Source organism: Uloborus diversus, chromosome 7 (assembly GCF_026930045.1).
Source record: "Uloborus diversus isolate 005 chromosome 7, Udiv.v.3.1, whole genome shotgun sequence".
Taxonomy (NCBI): Eukaryota; Metazoa; Arthropoda; class Arachnida; order Araneae; family Uloboridae; genus Uloborus; species Uloborus diversus.
Window position 1 is genome coordinate 144,939,773 of NC_072737.1, and position 19,473 is coordinate 144,959,245.

General features: G+C 35.7%; 1 protein-coding gene across 1 annotated transcript in view; it reads left to right on the top strand.

Moving 5' to 3' along the window:
• Positions 1 to 19,473, top strand: part of LOC129226537 (uncharacterized) — a 251,063-nt gene that overhangs the window by 206,838 nt on the left and 24,752 nt on the right. Inside the window, exons 2-3 of the mRNA XM_054861147.1 lie at positions 9,283 to 10,489; positions 16,217 to 16,454. Coding sequence (XP_054717122.1) covers positions 9,283 to 10,489; positions 16,217 to 16,454 — 1,445 coding nt within the window. The remainder of the gene's footprint in view (positions 1 to 9,282; positions 10,490 to 16,216; positions 16,455 to 19,473) is intronic.

Below are 19,473 nucleotides of genomic sequence, written 5' to 3' on the forward strand. Positions count from 1 at the left end.
GTTCGAAAAGTGTAAATATCATCTAGTATTATTTTTAACAGATTTCGTTTTTTGGGGAGGGGAGGGGGAGCTAAAAACCTAAGAAGTATGAAAAATACCATCGTAATTTCAGCTTAATAAGGTATGTACTTTGTACTATATAGGAAATTATGAGAAAAACGGTTTCCCAAAACAGATGTTGAAAGATTGCGATAATATTGCATAAATACACTTAGGCGAGAAACAGCTAAAAATTAGAAGTTAGTAATCTAACGTTGTGAAGCACAAAAATTGCAAAATTATTGCAGACACGTGTTTCGGTGTTACAAGGAACACCTTTTTCAATGCTAAGAAGTGTGAGCTTCTAACACTTCACCCCTTTCTAACACCGAAACACGTGTCTGCAATAATTTTGCAATTTTTGTGCTTCACAACGTTGGATTACTAACTGTTCTAATTTTCAGCACAAAGGTATTTATTCGTTCGTTAGTTAGCTAAAAATTAGTTATAATACTACAAAAAGGTTTCTATTTAAGCAATTGTTCATATAAACCTGCTTAGAATTTTATTTTATGAGTAAATTTTGTTTTAAACAGAGCAACAAATTTTATATTTTAAAATGCTAATTTTTGTGAAATTTTCGATGTTTTTTGAAGCTACTGATTTTATTACTTGATTTTTGTGAAAGTACCGATTTCAAAAAAAGATTTTTGTGAAGGTACCGAAAAACGGTAGCAAAATCAGCCTGTATTGGGCCCTGTCAACCAGATCCGTCATTTAAGGGCGTCAGGAGGGGGCAATCGAGCTCCTAAGAACTCTGGCACATCCCCACAAATGCAAGAAGACTCCACCAAGAGCGCGAGTTCTCTCCCCCCCCCCCTGATGCACACATCAGCTTGAAAGGATCTTATGCCTATTAATCAACGGTAAAAGTAAACTTATATGATATTTAAAAAAAAGCTAAGGAATGAGTACGTACCAATTAACAATGCGATCTGATAGAAAACAGCATATCCCCTTAAGAAAGAAACACTTCAAAAACTTAAATGAGGAAAAAAAAAGGCCTTTTTTCTTTTTCTTTTTTCTTTCTTTCTTTCTTTCTTTTTTTTTTTTTTTTTTTTTTTTGAACGTTTTCTCCAACCCCAGATAAATTTATGTTTGGGCAAACTGTGTGGGGGTGTTCTTGAGAGATGCTATTTTTAGAATACACTGATGTTATTCTGGAATATCGATTGCAAACTTGATATTGATAATACAAGACAAACCTATCCATTACTAGTTGGGTACCCATAGCTAGTCATTTACCCTGCTGTTTCGTTTTGAAAAGAGTTAGTAAAGGTTAATGTAATGAGTCAACATTTAAGAAAATTGAACAGCAACAAAGTATCGATTAAACTGCTGAGTTTTCTCTTACATCAAAATTACTTGTGATAATATTAGTAAGAAACAACTTGAATTAGTTCTGAGTGTACTATGTTTTTCATTCATTGCAGAAAAAGTAGTACGAGCTGTTTTTTGTGTTTAACCAACTGTCGAATATTTACATTTCTTGGATATTCGGTTGCCGAATTTTAAAAGCATTTAGTCGAACCGAATATTTGGTTTGTCTGCCGAATAGGCAGTACACTGAATACCGACAGAATATTCGGTGTATCCCTATAATAATAATTCTAACACAAATAGATACACAATTTATCTCTGCTTAAATTTATCAACTGCATACATGTAATTAAATCGAGATATATATATACATAGAACATTTTTAGAGGTATTCTGAGTATAACTTAAAAGTGTTTAAAAAAAATTTTCAGTACAAAAGTGTTTTACAAATTTTTTTCAGTACTTGCTTGGTGCTTCCTGTGACACGATTTCTTGCAGTTAACGTGCCAACGAAACGTGTAGCAATTCACTGAAAACCATTGCCTGAGGCGGTCTCAAGTGAACGCTTTTTTTTTTGCAGAATTTAAGTTAATAAAATGTCAACTTACTGAATCAAATAAATAAATAAATAAGTAATGATGCAAAAAAAGGGTGGGTAATCGAACAGAATCGAATTAAAAGCATTCGGGGGAATGTAAAAAAAAAAAAAAGAATCTTGACACATATGAGCGAACATGGCTCAATTAACTTCACGAATTGAATGCAATAGATTCGGGATAGCATCAAACAGACACACATATGCGGCTTTTCCTTTTGTAATAAAACCAGAATTATTCAATTTTTAAGTTGATGACAAAAATATCTGGATATCAGAGATGATCGAGAAAGATACTTGTGACTTAAAATTCGACGTAGATACTCTGCAGCTCGAGTGTAACTTGTGGACGCGGTTAACTGCTCACCCTTGTCCCCCTTCTCAGCTCGTACGCTATGTTTCCAGATCATTTTCATAAAAAGTAACACAGAAATTTTCAAAAATAGTCCAGCCATAAGTTAATAGTTGCGCCCAAGCTTGAAGCATTTTATGCTGATTAATTCCCCTCACGCGTAATTTGTTATAGTGTTTTACTACATTTTTTTTTAAATTATTAATTATAGTAAACTAGATGCTACGCTCGGCGTTATACTGTCTCGAAAAATAAAAGTTTTGTCAAGTGGCTTTGGCAATCAGGTTTAAATAAAATTTGAAAAGGGCAAAAAAGAAAAAAAAAATCCCGTCAACGCAACGTGTAGAAAAGAATAATTTTATGACTAAAATTTTAATTTAGACCTCTATGGATTTTTTTTTTAATTCCAAAAATTCAGTCATTGTTATTAATAAGGCGTAAATATTCCGTTTCACGAATTTTCTAGTGAAAACACCCCCGATATGAATTCCTGATCATTAAAGAATCTTCTGTGCCAAATTTGGAAAAGATCCGACGTAAACTGGATTTGTTCAAGGAAAACCTCCTGTGGCAGGTATTCGTAAAACAAATCCGGGTTCCAGTGGCGGCTCGTGCCTCGAAAAAATGAGGGGACCAAAAAAGTAAGTCCCCTCAAAACCTTAATATCATGTTTATAGCTATGATTGCTGGCAGGGTGGTACACTTTCACCCCCTGACGTTCAAAAATAAGATTTAATTAATTAGATAGGGTAAAACATAGGGAAAAACTGCAAAATACATCACGAAAATTATTAATCTCACGTTTATGTCCAGTACGCTTTCTGGCGCTGCAATACGCCTTCCTTGAAGCACCGGTAAGGGGTTGCAAGGGGGGCACTTTCACCCCCTGGCTTTTCAAAATAAATAAATAAATTTTTTAAAAAGTAATATTAATCTAATATTTTTAATAGTAATATTATTTTTTATCTTCTAATAACTAATTATTTTGAACGAGTAAAATTAATTTTATTTAAAGTAAGGCTTAATTACAAAAGTGTAAAAATATTGTGATCAGAGAAATATGTAAAAATTATAAATTAATTAACTTTAACAAAGATGAAAATACATCTCAGTATTCGCTTTAAAATAAATAAAATAAAAGTAGATGAACTAAATAAAAAAAAAAAAAATGTTTTAGTTATTTACATGCGGGTGTACCCTTTTGCTCATGAATTCTGCCGGCACTCATGAGCCAGATTCAAAATTGTCATGCAGACAAAGAAAAAAAAAAAAAAAAACTCTTTATTTTCTTCAAATTATTAATGACACACTTGTCATTTTCGTCATTTTCTTTAAAACTACATGAGCAGTAATTTAAAACAAGTAATAACTTCTGTGTATTCAATGGGAATACATTTTTTGAATAAAAACAATAATCATGTTACGATATATAAACACACGTACATACATCACAACACACAACAATGCCGCAACTAGAAAATTATTTTTTAATATGGCGGAAGCACACTTTAGGAAAAGAATCTCATTTCTTTGATTGATCTGATTTGCCCATCAAATCTCTCAATTTTGAAACTTGTCGTTTCAAAAACGCAAGAACATTTATGCTATGTAAAATAAACAACATACAGGTTGGGTAACTGTCTCTGCGAATCCTGCTGTAAATATTGAGGTTCAATGCGTTGGTGTTTAGGGGGGAAAAAAACCACAGATAATCCGCGGTAGCGTGTAATCCGCAACTCATTAATTGTAGACTTTTTAAACAGATAATACGCGGATTATAAGCATGAAAATATGGTACAATCCATTTTTTTTTCAATTTCAAGCATGTAGTATGGACAAAAAAAAAGTTATAAATTGTCTGAAAAAAGTGAGGGGGCCCGGGTCCCCCTCTGGCCCCTCCTACGAGCCGGTTTCTGATTCTATATACCACAATATCAGTTTCTGATACAATATTATACCACACCTCCTCATACAAATCCCACCTATGTGAATTCCTGAGCATCAAGGACCTCAGTGCCAAATTTTGCAAAGATCTAACGTAAACCACACACAGACACACATAGCCATTTTTATATAGATAGAAAGTAAAGTACCATGTCAGTTTTTATTGTTTTATAAAAATTACGTGTTTGTTGAAAGTTCCCTATTTGTATTTGTTATGTTGTATAGAACCGTATTACACTAGTCAAAGAGCCGCGGTTTACCGACCTATAGCCTTGAAATGTTAAATGCTCAAATATTTATGTCTTGATGTCGTTTTTTAGATAATATCAATCACAATCATGCATACGATATCAGTAGATCTGTTAGTTGGCTTTATTATCTTCCCGAAATCGGCGGGTTAGATATCTTTGGTTATCGTAAGATCTATATTTTGCCTCTGAGATGAATGATGGCATATGGACCAGACGATGTATAAACGTTATATAGACCCATGGCAAATGGCTCTTAACCAGAACAACCCGTTCACAAATTCAGGTTTTACACACCAACCCCTCATTATTCTGGACCTAATTAAACTGGACTTCGCTTAATTCGGACAGCCATTTAGATGTACATAATGTGCATTATCTGACCAAAAGTATTGGGACAATTTCAAAAATTCCCATTTTTACAAATTTCTCGAGAAATGAGATACCAATTGCTCTGTAATTTTTTTCATTTTCCAATAAAAATTAAATCTATTATTCATATTGGGAACCAGCAACGAATTGAGAAAACAAAAAAAGGTTATTTTTTCAGCCTTGATTGTAAATAGTCGGATCCCGATTTACGCGAGGGATGCGTTCCAAGACTCCTCGCGTAAGTCGAAATTTCGCGTTGTGGAAAAGTGTTGTGTATATGATGTTTTATTAACATACCCAATCATTTTAGGCATTTTTAAGCACCTTTTAAACTGTTTTAGACTAATTTGTAACTATATATTACCGTTTCTTACATAAAGAGCCGAGTTTTTACCGTATTTTTTAAAAAAGGCTGCATTATTTAACATAAAATATTGTTACGATGCACCAAATCAATGATCAATGGGAGAGACATAAAAATAAAACAGCACGGGTACGTACAGTATGTAGTAATAATAAAACACTGCACTGTAAAGAGTTCTATGCAGTAGGTACAATAAGTTACATTTATAACTTAAAAATTGAAGATGATGATTTATGCTGCGCAATCTGATCGTCATTCTAATATATTTTTACATACAGTAGCTTCGCATTTACTTTTATAACATTTACATCTATGGTAACACCCCTCTTTCAGAATCTCCATAATCTACAATACAAGAGCAGATTTCAATTTCATATTGTTTGCATTTTGCTGTAACACTATGCGAGCTTCATATTAAAACTTAAGGTCTTGACTTGTACGAGTTGCCTTTTCTTGACTTTTAATTATATGTATGAAAGATTCACTCATACCTAACTGTCGTGCTACCTTCGACCCACTTTCTAGTTGTTCAAGCGTATCAAGAATCTATACTATTTCTGAAATGGTCACTGTTACTAGTTTTTCGCTCTTTGTTTCCATCTTCAAACTTTAGATGAAACAGCGTGTCTAGGTGCCACAATATTTCATCGCCTTTCATATTTAGAATAAGTAAAGGAAAAATGTGGAGTGGTGATCTTTACTAATAATAAAGCTGAAAGTCTGTCCGGATCTCTGTCTGTCAGGATCTCTGTGACGCGCATAGCGCCTAGATCGTTCTGCCGATTTTCATGAAATTTGGCACAAAGTTAGTTTGTAGCATGGGGGTGTGCACCTCGAAGCGATTTTTCGAAAATTCGATTTTGTTCTTTTTCTATTCCAACTTTAAAAACAAAATTCTCATAAGATGAACGAGAAAAAAGCGAAATTATCATTACGTGAAACCGTAACCAAGCCAATTGGCGAGAAAATTCACCATACATTATATGTAAATATACAGGCGAACCAAAAGACCTTTTAATTTTCTATTACGGGCAAAGCCGTGCGGGTACCACTAGTACAATAATAAAGCTATGCTTTATAGTGCGATGTGTGGGGACTTGCGCAGTCAGTGATGCTGAAAGGATGAAAGTACTCACGAAGTCAATGTTTAGTAGTCAATAACAAAGCCGAAACTTAGCATCACGTTTCCTTTACAAATAATTTCGTGTTGAGAGCGAAATATTTGCTTTAACTCTAAAATTGTTTGCTCCTGAAAAACTCGCGTTATAGCCATTTCGCATAAGTCGGATCGCGTCGTAGCGGGAGTCGACTATAGCTGGGAATAAGCTATAAATTTCAGAAATAAGTTAACGAACTATGTAGAATTTATTTTTATATTTTCGTGCAAGTACCTCTTGTACCTCCTCACGGAGATGTAAGCATTTCTTTCAAAAATACACATTTTATTTGAAGGTTTTCGGCTCATAACATGCATAGTTTTCCGTCAAACGTTACTAAACTTTCAGAGTATTTGACAGCATATAAAAGAAAAATAATAAAAATTTGAAGTTAAAATATTAAAAATTTATGGAATATGAGCATTTAAAGCCATTGAATTTTATTGTGTATGCGCGAAAGATAGCAATTTATAACCTTCATAATCCAAAGCGCAAGTAGATCTGCAACTCGTGATAAAATTCCAGCTCGATTTCTTTATAATTCCAAATAGTTATCAGTGATCTAATGAGCCGAATTTCAATAATTCTTGGATGGCGGCGAATCGTAAGGGGTCGTTCGCAAACCGGCAACCGTTGCTGTTATCGGCAACACTTTTTTGTTATCGCACAGAAAGATTCGTGATAAAACGGATTATTTGCGAACGATCCCCCACGATTCGTCGCCTATTTAAGAATTATTGACATTAAATTATATTGAATCTCAAAAGATAATAACGGCATTTATTTCTTTTTGGTGGAGCTCTGGTGGTATTAGCCCACAAAACAAAATTTTAAACTCTACTCAAAAATTTTGTGTACAAACGTTATGCAGTCGAATCTCGTTAATTCGAACACGCTTGAAACGAATTGCTGCTAAAGCGAACTGTACTTACGATCCCCGTCTGCCGATTGGGAGAATGGTTTCGTGTTTCAGTTTGTAAATGACAATACAAGTAGATAATACGTACGTTAAGTTAGCACAGGCGCGCTCTACTGATAGTTTACAAAGCAGGCTGGTTCTTCTATATTTCACAAAAATATTCGAAACCATAGATTATGAAACATGCATTTGGTGCGAGATAATTTTTTTTCCAACGTTAAACAATAGGGCGAGGGCAAAGACAAATTTATTTTAACAGTTCATTTAAGTTCGTTTTAACGAGGTTTGACTGTATTTTATATTTGAGATGAATTTTTTTCTGCCATCTTAAAACGGTTGATGATAGCATAGTGGGGATTAGTCTTCAGCATCCACTTTTTTTAATTAATCCCCACGTGGCGACAGCTAATCTTAATTTTTAGCAGTATCGGCAATAGCAAAAGACGTTGCCTTTATCAAAGAACTTTCGATTGGAAGTCAAGAATAACAATGAAGGAACGTGGGACTGTTATCGGGAAATGGGAAATCTGCTTGCATTATGCATGGAAAGTTACAGCATAAATTGTGTGCCTTTCAATCTGATTGGGACACGGTCTGATGCAAAAGTTTTGTTCGAAGATCTGGAGAAAACATATCCTGACGACTAATCGCGGAGGTGCTCATCTAACGCTCATCTCTATTCCCAAATTTTCACACATACCACTTCCCTTATATTTAGTTTACCATCAACCCTCAGTCTCAGATTTTCAACAAAATTTGAATAAAGCTCTGTATTTTATAAATAGGGCAAAAATAACTAAAATCCTAGAGATTTATTCGCATGGAAGTAAATTAAGTTAAAGCTCAGGACTAGAGGCAATACAGAGAGCTACTCAGGACTAGAGGCAATTGTAAGTACAACTAACTCAAATTTCTAATTGCATTTAAAAAAGTTTTATATTTCATATTTCACGATAAATTTAAAATAAATCGAGTGGTGAATTTGAATGGAATAAGTAAATCGATTGGGAAAATGAATCTTTATTCAGGATAATCTACAGTGTCAGTTTGAAACGATCAAACGACTTGTCATTAAATTTCGCATACTGGTATTCTGCAAGGTTGGACGTTGACATAAATAAATGATATACAGTGAAACCTGTATAAGTTGACCACCTGCGGTGCACTACTTTAGTGGTCAACTTACAAAGGTTGATTTATATGATAAGAGCTAATTCCGTGCTTGAAAAAAGCGGTCAACTTAGACAGGTGGTCAACTTACAATTGTGGTCAATTTCACAGGTTTTACTAATTGAATTTCGTGTCGCAATATGACATTTTTTGTAGATTCTTGAAAATGAAGTTCAATGTCTCATCAAGGAAAAGGTAAATCTAGCAAAATTTTGCTGTAACCATCTTGAAGGTTATAAATTTCACTTATGTTCTGATGCTTTTGGTGGTTACCAGTTTGAAAATGTGCCATTACATTGGTGAAACTTGTAGTTGGTTGCAGCTAAATTTTTATTAGATTCAACCAATTTCTTCGTGAAATATTGAATTTTATTTTTAACATTGCATTGTCTGTGTCGCTAGGTGCAGGGACGGATACAAGGAAGGGGCAGTCGCCCCTCTCTTGATGAACCTTCCATTAGTAAGTTTTTCAAAAATGAAGTTCAAAAAAACGCAAATTTAGACGAGTTTCATTGATGTTGGGAGAAGGAAGGTTTAGGTTTGGGACCATATCCCGGAAATGTTTCGGGATTAAGAAACTGTTCCAAACTTATGTGTCCAAAACCTTTGTGATCAATATTTTAAAACCAGTATACATAGTAAAAAGTAAGTAATAAAAATCAATCGCCTCTCTCTTGAAAAATTTCTGGATCCGTCCTTGGCTAGGTGTTACCAATTTCTTCGTGGAATGAACTTTTATATTAACAGTGCATTGGTTGTATTATATCATTATATGGTTAATGGTTTTTCTGTGTTCTTCCAGCGTGGTGACCACCAGTGGAGTGGAATCTTGTCAGTCGAGCAGCGCAGCCAGTGATACCGCCAGCGAGCCGAGTTCTCCGTCTCGGCCTGTCACTCCACAGCCCATGCCTCCAGTGCCTACCAACCACTGCCCTTATGAGTGCCTGCGAGCAGACAGCGAGGACAGCGGTCTGGGTCCAAGTCCGGCCAAGTCCCTCGTCAACCCGAACTCCCCGGAAGGTTCCGTCTCGCCCATACAGTTCGGTCGCATAGGCGAGAGCTTCAGCGAGAGGGACGAAGATGACCGATCCGATTCACTCTTGGACCTCAGCCCGCGAACTGATAACAGCTACGAGTCGGAGGAAAACAACAAAGAGCCAGGACTCGATGATGCCTTTAGTCGGTTCTGCCTTCCACTTACCGACGAGCCTGCCGTCGTTCCAAAGAGTCCTAAACTACTGTCACCCAAGAGCGTCTCAAACGGTTCCAATTTCCAGTTCCTGTTGTCGTCAACAACAAATTGTGTAAATATCAATCAAACGGAAAATTTCCGACTGCTCCATCACAACAGCAACCATTCGATGGTCAAATCTTCGCAGTTTCCTCATTTACTGAACTCAATTGAAAAGTCTGCATCAAAAACCTTCTACGATGAGCAGGCTCGTCGTGACACAAAAACAAACTCAGACACATTGTTTCATTCGCAGCAACCATTGCCTTTACAAAGTGCTTTCACCAAAGCCGATTGCATCAAAAATCTCTGCAACGGGTTAAATGCATCATGGGTCTCATCGTCATCCCAGAAACTATCCAGCACAGACCAACTTTTTATTCAGAACTCAGCTCATCTCAACCCCAAAGTGGTTCTCATAAGGACGAACTACGACGGTGGTGGCCGGAACTTGTACTCAGACGAAAGCAGCAGCCACCAATCCTCTCAATCCTCTTCATACAGTGCGAGGGACTCTACTCCTTCGGATCTCTGCCACGAACTTACTAGTGACTGCACATCCTCAAACTGCAGTCAAAGTGGTGTTGCGGACTGCAGCCAAGTCGGCAGCGCCGGCTCAGGGGCTGGCGATGACGGCGCTTGCAAATGGCTAAACTGCAACCGTTCTGCGGATGCTAATACCACTGCCACGGATCTTATAGATCACATTCGTGAGTGCCATGTACAGAGTCAACCAGACGACAGCAAAAGCTACATGTGTCTATGGGTAGGATGCAAAGTAAGTATCTCATAGTGCTTATCCTGAAACTAGTAATTCATTTTTCATATGTATTAAAAGTCGGCTGTATGTGTATGTTTGTGTACAGGGTGATAAAAAAGTTAGGATTAACTTTGAAAATGAATAATTCGAAGACGAATGAAGATAAAAAGATGCGGTTTGCACTGCACGAATCGATAAGAAGCCGGATTTTGTGTGGCGACGAAGAAAAAATAGTTCTGTTTTCGACCAACAGATGGCGCTATAGCTTTTGATTTTTCCATAATTCTTAATAATACAGTTTAACTAAACGGGCTTTCTCAACTGAGAACATCATTTCTATTGCATATTAGCTTAGACTACCATTACCTGCTGCCATTGCTTCTTTTCATATCTTTTGTTGCTTTGCATGGTTCTAGATCAGAAATCCGACAGCGCCATCTATTGGTCACCAACTGAACTATTTTTGGTTCGTTGCCAGACAAAACCTGGCTTCTTTTCCATCCGTTTAGTGCTTTATATTTATTCGTTTACGAATTATTCATTTTTAAAGTTGGTCCTGACTTTCGGATCACCCGGTATGTTACTTGAACCCCTAGAAAAGGACAGAGAATTGAAGACTGAACAAAGAACCAAAAGACTCTAAATTTTCCGTGGATTATGGATAATCTATCTTTTTGAGAATTTAATTAGCGGAGATAATTATTAAAACGTCAACTTTCAGCCATGTTTTATCCATTCCGGAGCAATGTAGCAGTTGACTGCCTGATGCCAATATTGTCTGGTCGAACGAATTGGATTAAGAAGTTGACTTCTTGCTAATTATATCTGGTTCCAGCGAAAGCGGATAAAGTAAAGCGTGTATTTTCATACGATGCTTAACTTTTTTGAGCTTTTTCATTTGAAGGAGTGTTATAACTTCAATTAACAGTTTCGCTCTAAATTACGCTGCCTTAGGTGGTAAGAAGCTCGCAAAACACCGAAACACACCGCTAAAGGAGTTAAACTAACCGGGGGTATCATCAACCCTCCGTCCCCCGTAATCCCATCATTCTCATTCTTATGTATCTCTCATACTTTATTTCACTTTCAATTGGTTTATACATTTTCTTCATGTATGATGCTATTTATTTATTTGTGCAATTCCTGCATTTTATTTACACAAATCGAATGGTAATTAAATTTTTTTTAAACATCCTCAAAGTTCCTAGATTCCTCCCCCCCCCCCCAAACAAAAAAATCATTGTTATGGTCATTTTTGCTCATTAAAAAGTATGAATTTCTTTGTTTTTCAAGAAAATAAAGAAATGAAATCCATTCTGCTTCGTTACGGAAGTCTATTATGAGCTCAATAGCTGAGCCAGCTTTTGAATTTAGAGGGGGTCATTTCCAGAAGAAGGATTTAAGTCGTTTTTGGATATAAACGGGAGGTTTAATGCAAGTTTTCGATGTCCCCATTGCGCAAATTCCTGCTATTTTTAGTCACCTTAAGCACTAATTGTCAAGAGAATACAGCATATCTCGCTGCGAGAGCATGTTAAAACTTAGACACGGAAAGTCACATAAAGTGAGATAGGATATAGATAGGAAAATCAAGTTAATTTTCCTTTCTTTTCGCTAAGTATACTCTTTTGGATATATTATGCACACAGTTAAGCTTCTGCCATTGCAAGGACGGATACAAGGGAGGACGCCCCCTCCTTGAACGAGATTCAGGAACTTTCTAATGAAGTTCCAAAAACGGCAGTTTTACATAATCTTCGATGGTATAAGGAGAAAGGGAGCTAGCTTTTCCTGGGAATTTTTCCTGAGTTGAAGACAGATTCGTAGCCCATTTCTTATTACTCTAAGGATAGGGACTGAACTTTTTGCATGAGTTTTTTCGAAGAAGTTCCAAAACCACAATTTTAGACGATCTTTGATGATATTTGAGTTCAAAGGAGTAAAGAGTAAAAAACAATCGTCTCCTCCTTGAACATTTTCTGGATCCATTGCACGCCGTTGTTTCAAAAAATTACATTTAAATAATCGGATTTTCAGTATTACTGCTGTCGAGTGCGAATGTTTCGCATAAATCAGCTAGTGTTTTTATATTTTTTCGAAGTATCAATACAACTCTAAAAGCAACTTCTCTATTAAATTAACCTAATTTCGTTTCAGATTTAACAAGAAATTGAGCTTTCTGTATTTTTTAAACTTTTCTTTTCTTTCTTATCGTCTATCTGCTGCTAATAATTCGGCCACCCACCGCAGTAACCTTAAGAAAAATACCTCGATCTTGTTTTCGTTTTATCAAATTCTTCGCAAGGACTGCTCCTCGCCATTTGATAAAAGGTCTCACAGATAAGGGCAGTGCTCGTCTGGTAAATGGCGTTGAACTTCCCCTTAATAAATCAATCGCATTTCCCCGTCTGCCGTAGTGCACACATGAACAGAGGCACAAAAGGATCTGGAAAACTGCAGATGCCGGGACAAATAAATAATAGGACGGAATTCGGAGAGGGTTTACGTGTTCCTCGACTTACAATCCCAGATGCTGTAAAATTCATTAAAGCGCTGTGATTATACGCGGTGCCATTGTCTATCGTCGTCGGGGTGAATTGTTGGCTGCTGTCGGTTCAAGGACTTTGCCCGCGTCTCTTGTCTTGGCTGTTTGTTCAGCTTTATTTGAGGGATTTTCCTGGAGATCAAGCGGGAGTATTCAAGAGCGGGATCACCAACATTTTGGTATTGAATTGTAAGATTTGCATTTGATTTAATTTTTTACTGCCTGATTTGCCGATCAAATTTTTCATTGTGGATACAAGTCTTGTAATATCTTACTAGAAGTCTTTCATAACTTCATTTTCGATCGGAAAAGTTTCGTAGATATTCTGGAACTACACGGTAAGACACAGATTTGCAGTGAAAATTGATTACATTTGTTATGAACCTCTTCTTTTCTGACAGCTGTTGGGACATTTTGGTATTGGAATTGCAATTGTGTTTGATATAATTTTTCGCTGCTTGATTTGCCGGTTTAACTTTTCATATTATGGTTACCAGTCGCTTAATGTCTTATCAGAATTTTTTTTTTACTTCATTTTCGATCAGAAACGTAACGCAGATTTCCTGCAATAACACAGTAAGACGCAAATTTGCAGTGGAAATTGCTTGCATTTGTAATGAACTTCTTCCCATCTGAGAGCTGTTGTAATATTTTTGTATTGGAATTGCAATATTTGCGTTTGATGTAATTTTTCCCTGTGTGATTTGCCGGATACAGTATTACACATGAAATATATAAATATTATACGGGATGTCCGAAAACTCCTTGACACATTAAAAAAATTCATAGAAAATCAACAAATTGTCGTATGAATTTGCGGTTTGCACCATAATACTTCACAGGTTCAAGAGCTTTTATAATATAGAAAAAAAAATGATTTTTTGCGTTTTCCCATATCAACAAAAACGATTTAAAAGTAACGAATGAAAATTACAAACGAAGAATTACAAGCATAATATACTGACACCCTGGCTGCGAAATGCCTTTCTTCTTCTTCTTCTTTTTTTTTTACCCCTTTTCGTTTTTTTTCCCCCGATGTTATAAAAACTCTTGAACCTGTGAAGTATTATGATGCAAACCGCAAATTCATACGACATTTGGTTTTCTATGAATTTTTTAAATGTGTCAAGGACTTTTCGGACACTTTGAACTTCAATGAAACACAATCTTTTTTTTTTTTTTTCAATTACTTCTCTAAGACGCAACTTCTATAAATAATACGATTAGAGAATTTTGCCGGTTTTGAGAATTTTGTTGTTGCCATTTAAATTTTCTTTTTTCTTTCTTTTTTTTCTTTAAACTTTCTTACCTCTACTGATGACCAAAACAAAAACAATGTAAAAATGAAAAAAAAAAATAAAAAAAGTAATAATAATAACAAAAAAAGAATAATAAAATAAATAAAGAAATAAATAGATAAAAGTAAAACTGAAAAAAAAAAAATAAACGAAAGCAGCAACGTTGATTTTATTTTTTTTTTGTAAAAATTTCACTAAACTAAATAGAGAAAAAAAAATATTTAAACTAAATTAAAATTTAAGAATTTTCACAAAAAAGTTGGCTATTCAAAAAGATAAAAATGAGTCGATCGAGTGCTTTTTTTTTTGGTTCAAGAATTTAATTTTTAATTATACAAGAAGCCCCTGTTGAAATCAAGCACGAACGACTAAACACGAAAAACTATACCCCTTTAAACAAATCACAAAAATAAATGAAGAGCAAAAAAAAAAAAAAAAAGTTCCTACATCAAGCTGGATACCAGAGAAAACTTTTTAGAATTAATAAAATGATTAGCCACAGTTCTGATAAAAAACCAGAACTGTGTCAATAGGTATTTTATTTTTAATGTACTGTAATCGGATATTTTCTTCCGAACAAGTTCAGCAAGATTTTTTTTTTAACATAAAAATGATGATATTTTAATGTTTTGAAACTGGAGATGTTATCTCTTCGAATTATGATTGAAGTTCGAGTGTATAATCCTTTTGCCAAATTTGAGATGATTTTAAATTTTAAGATTTAATTTTCTTTTGTTTTCTTTACAAATGATCCGATTTTTAGCTTTCTTCATTCATACATTCTTATCTTTTCCTTGTGTTTTGCACTTAACTTGTACTTATAACCTTACAAATTATTTTCGATCGCAGCTTATTTTACGATTTTTTTTTCTATTTCTGATGAAACCACGCTGATGAGCATGAAATCTCACCATGCTACGCAATAATAATGGAGAAGAAAAAGCGGATTCTGAATTCGCTGAGCTTTGTGAATAATACAAATTTTGAACAGTAAAATACATTTTCTTGAGTTTCAGCAACAAATTTTGCTTTTCAAATCTAAGCAATAACGTTTTAAAAATCAGTGAATTATGTGTGGTTTTTTAAAGGTATTCAGCTTCTAAACCTTGTCCAAAGAAATTCTTTTCACGCAAGCAAATACGTTAACCATAATTCAATCGTGGACTGTTAATTTTATATAGTGTATGTTAAAACTACAAGTAATCACCCCTTAACCTACCTCAGCTTAGGGCCCACATTCCAGGAAAAAATAGGTTGCATTCCGCTTCAGATTAACGTCATACCTCCTCCTTCAAAGCGCCTCCGCTTGCGGAATTTCTGTGCGGAGACGGTCTGAGGGAGGAATTTTGATGTCAATCCGAAGCGAAAGGATTCCGTGCGGGTGCCGGAATAAGCCTCCAGGCAGAATTGCAAGCAAATACCTATCAACTCCCTGTGGCATCCTAAAGCAACATTCACATATCGTCCGTACGTCACGTCAGCGATGAATTTTTTTCTCGCTAAAATCAGTTTTCGCTCGGCGTCGCCATGACAGCAAGCCGTATTGTACGGAACCCGTCAACGTGACGAGAATCTAGATATTTGATGTCCGTCCAGTTGTGAGTCGCATTTCATTGGTCTCCACAAGATTCTCTCTATTGGGTGAGTATTGTCATGTGCTTTACGTGCGTCCGCTGTATATGAATGCTTCTCCCCTTTCGAAAAACGTGTGTCTGTCCGCTTAACGTGGCGAAAGTGACGTGCGGACGATGTCTGAATCACGCTTAAGACCGCAGTCCAGCTCGGGTGCAGCTGTACCAGACTGATGATCCCAGATAAGGGCAATTTCGGGATGCTGCATCGAGCTGCTTAGTATTTTCTTGTTGACCACAGCGTGAAACTGAGACTGTTCTTCTGTCGCAGGTGTACGAGCGGCCTTCGTGCTCGCGCAGCTGGCTGGAGAGGCACGTGCTGCTGCACGGCGGCAGCAAACCCTTCCGGTGCATCGTCGAGGGGTGCAACCAGAGATTCAGTTCCGAGGTCGTGCTGCAGAGGCACGTCAACTCCCACTTCCCTCAGTCCAGGAGCAAAGCCGGCGATAACGCCAATGCAAAGCTGCTCCGGAGGAAGAAGCATAAACACAGGAAGAAACCGCAGTTTCGTAAGTACACAAAAACCCTGAGAACAAGTCTTTTTCAGCTGAATGATGTGGGGCCTCAGTGGCTAAGCGATTGCCTTCCACAATTGAGGCGGTGGGTTCGACTCCCACCCTCGCTCCGGATGTACTTTCCCTTCTTAATGATGTAATTTCTTTTGTGTGTTGTTTATGGTGTGTTATGTACATACTATATGGAATAAATGTATCGTATGTAAGTAAGGCAAAACATTTAGATTGTAGTCCTCATCAAACAAAACTGCAATAAGCACGAAGAAGAATAATAAGCTCAATTATGGTCTCAACCGTGGAATCAACAACAGGTGATTCTTGCAACACATAATGAAATTTTTTTGAGATCCACCCAGCTTTGATGTTTATGGCAGTGAACGTGTTGAGCAGCATTACCAGTCGTGTACGACATGTATAAATACGTTCACTGACACAAATATGATCAATTGTTATAATTGTGGTCATAGTTACCGTTAGAAATATATGATGTATAGTAATTAATACTTATAATAATTTATTTATAGTGTGTCCATTAAACATAGGAGAGTAAACAATATAATCTTTGAGATTCTGCTCGTGCACTATTTTGTCAAACTTCCAAATTAAGTGTATGATTTCATAGTGACAAAGCCAAAGCAGCGATCTGTTGTCTTCAACAGTACTCTCTACTTCAATATGATGACTCTTAAAAGCATCAGATTTCTTTTTTATATTTAATTTTAAAAACCACAACAATTATGGATTCTTGACTCAAAACGGGCCAGGGGTGGAAAACTTGGATAAAAACATCTTTTTGCAGACTTCGTACGCTCCCTTCGTAACTTCTCCAATACTCCTTCATTTAGGAAACTCTTTGAAGGGCATCCAAACTCCTGCGTTTTGGTGCAAAATTTAACTCTTTTCGCATACCTTAAAATTTTATTTTTGGTTTTCTGTCTTGTACTTTGTGAATTGGTCACTACTATGAAACTTGAAAACGTAACGTGATATGTGACATCATTTTTGGACTCGGGAGACCAAAAGTCAAGTAAAAGCAAATCACATATCAAAGACAACCAAATCGCACTTCTCTAGTGATGTAATATTTCAAGTTGGAGTCTGTGGTCACAATCCAATCTAAAAAAGAGGAAAACACGCTTTAGTTAATGATAAAAATCCAAATAAATGACATTAGAAACATGTTTCTTTTTAAACACTAACTCAAAACTCATTTGTCCTTGGCAGATCGCTTGCTTTCAATACACGTAAAAATTTAATTTGGACTTGAAAATTTGTTTGAAATTGTAGCTTTGGCGGAGAAGTTTTTTTTTAATCCAGATTAAAATAAAATACAAAAATCATTAGATAAACTGATAGAAAAATAAAAGAAAACTGCAAAAATAAATAAATGAATTACAAAATAAAACAAATCAAATAAATTTGATTCAAAAAAGTTTGATATGATTACAGATCACTTTAACTTGTTTTGAGACGGTATCACATCCCTTCAGTTTTGCTCCAATTAGAAATAAAATATCTCAAAAGCGTGCTGACGAAAGGGTAAATGATATGGGAGGGGAAAAAAAGACTGAAAAATCTTTTTTCAGACTTACAATTTCTGAAAAATAATAATATAATAGCTTTTCATTTTTCTTTCTGGGGAGGGGGGATTTGTATTATTTTTGTCGTCAGGAATGTAAAACGATCCCAAAAAGATGGCTCAAGTTATCAAGAATAAAGTCATACATACACACACACAACTACATTTCAGTAGTTCGTCAATATCACCTACTTGCTGCGGAATCATGATCTTCGCTTTTCTCGTGATATGAAATTTATACTTTCGAACATTTGGACACCTGTTGACATTTATAGCCGTTATGACTGCAAAATCGATAGATTATTGAATGAAGAATGTTTATCTACTTCTATCTTGCACGCTTACGTGTTCTGTCTTGGAGGTCAAAGAATAATGGACGCAGGGACGGATCTAGTAGGGGGCCATGGCCCCTCCCAAAGCCTTGTGATTGTAGGAATTTTTTTAAGGAAAAAAAAGAAAAAACATATTATGAGAAGATAACAAAATTGTATGTAATTTACTGAAAAAGAAGTATAGACCTTAATTTGGAGATAAATTATATCCCTATCCTCAAAACAGAACATTTATTTCCAAAATTTTTCTTCATCTTTTACATCATTTCTTGATTCCAACTACAGACACTTGGACGATCTCTAAATGCTGCGGTTCTCATAGTATACCTATTGTTCACAAGACCAAAGAGAGCCTAACTTTTCGTTTTTATGGCTTTAATTTCGAAACTTTTCGAACCCCCTTTTCCCATGCCCTTTCACAAATGCCTTGATATGTAGCAAAAAATTGCATTTTAAGTCTTTTATTTGGAAAAAATGTCAACGGAAACTAGCTTATCCAGTCCTTATCACTTAACTTGCTTAAAAGCAACTTAAATGATTTTTTTGAGGACTTCAACTACAAACGAGTTTTGATAGGACCCCCTCCCTCCTTAGTTTATATCGTGATGATAGCTTTAAAAGGAGTTTTTTTGGAGGAGCTCACGAATCTTCTATCCCTTTCTGAAATATGTATAAATATAGTTAAAAATCGGATTTTTAGAGCCTCAAAGGCAAAATATTTCTAGGAAGGAAGGATTCTAAGCACCTTCACACTTACTTAAATGTAAGCAAACATTACCTAAAGGTGCATTTTTAGGCTGGACAGCTGAAGAGTTAGAAGAGTACCCTTCCTCTTCTAACTTCTCAATGTATCATGAATATTTTGGTTTCTAAGCTTTATTTTCAAAAAGTATTTTGGGGCCAGCGCCCGAAACCCGACCTATCTCTGTACATGATCAAAAATAGACAAAATGCGTTTTTAGTTTCCTAATTTTCAAAAATTACTCGGAAATTTAAATTTTGAAACAGTTTCGAAGGAAATTCCTAAATCCACTCTTTCACCTAATGTCGCGATACCCCGAAAATTGAGTTCTTAAAACTTCATTTTAATAAAATTTCTGGG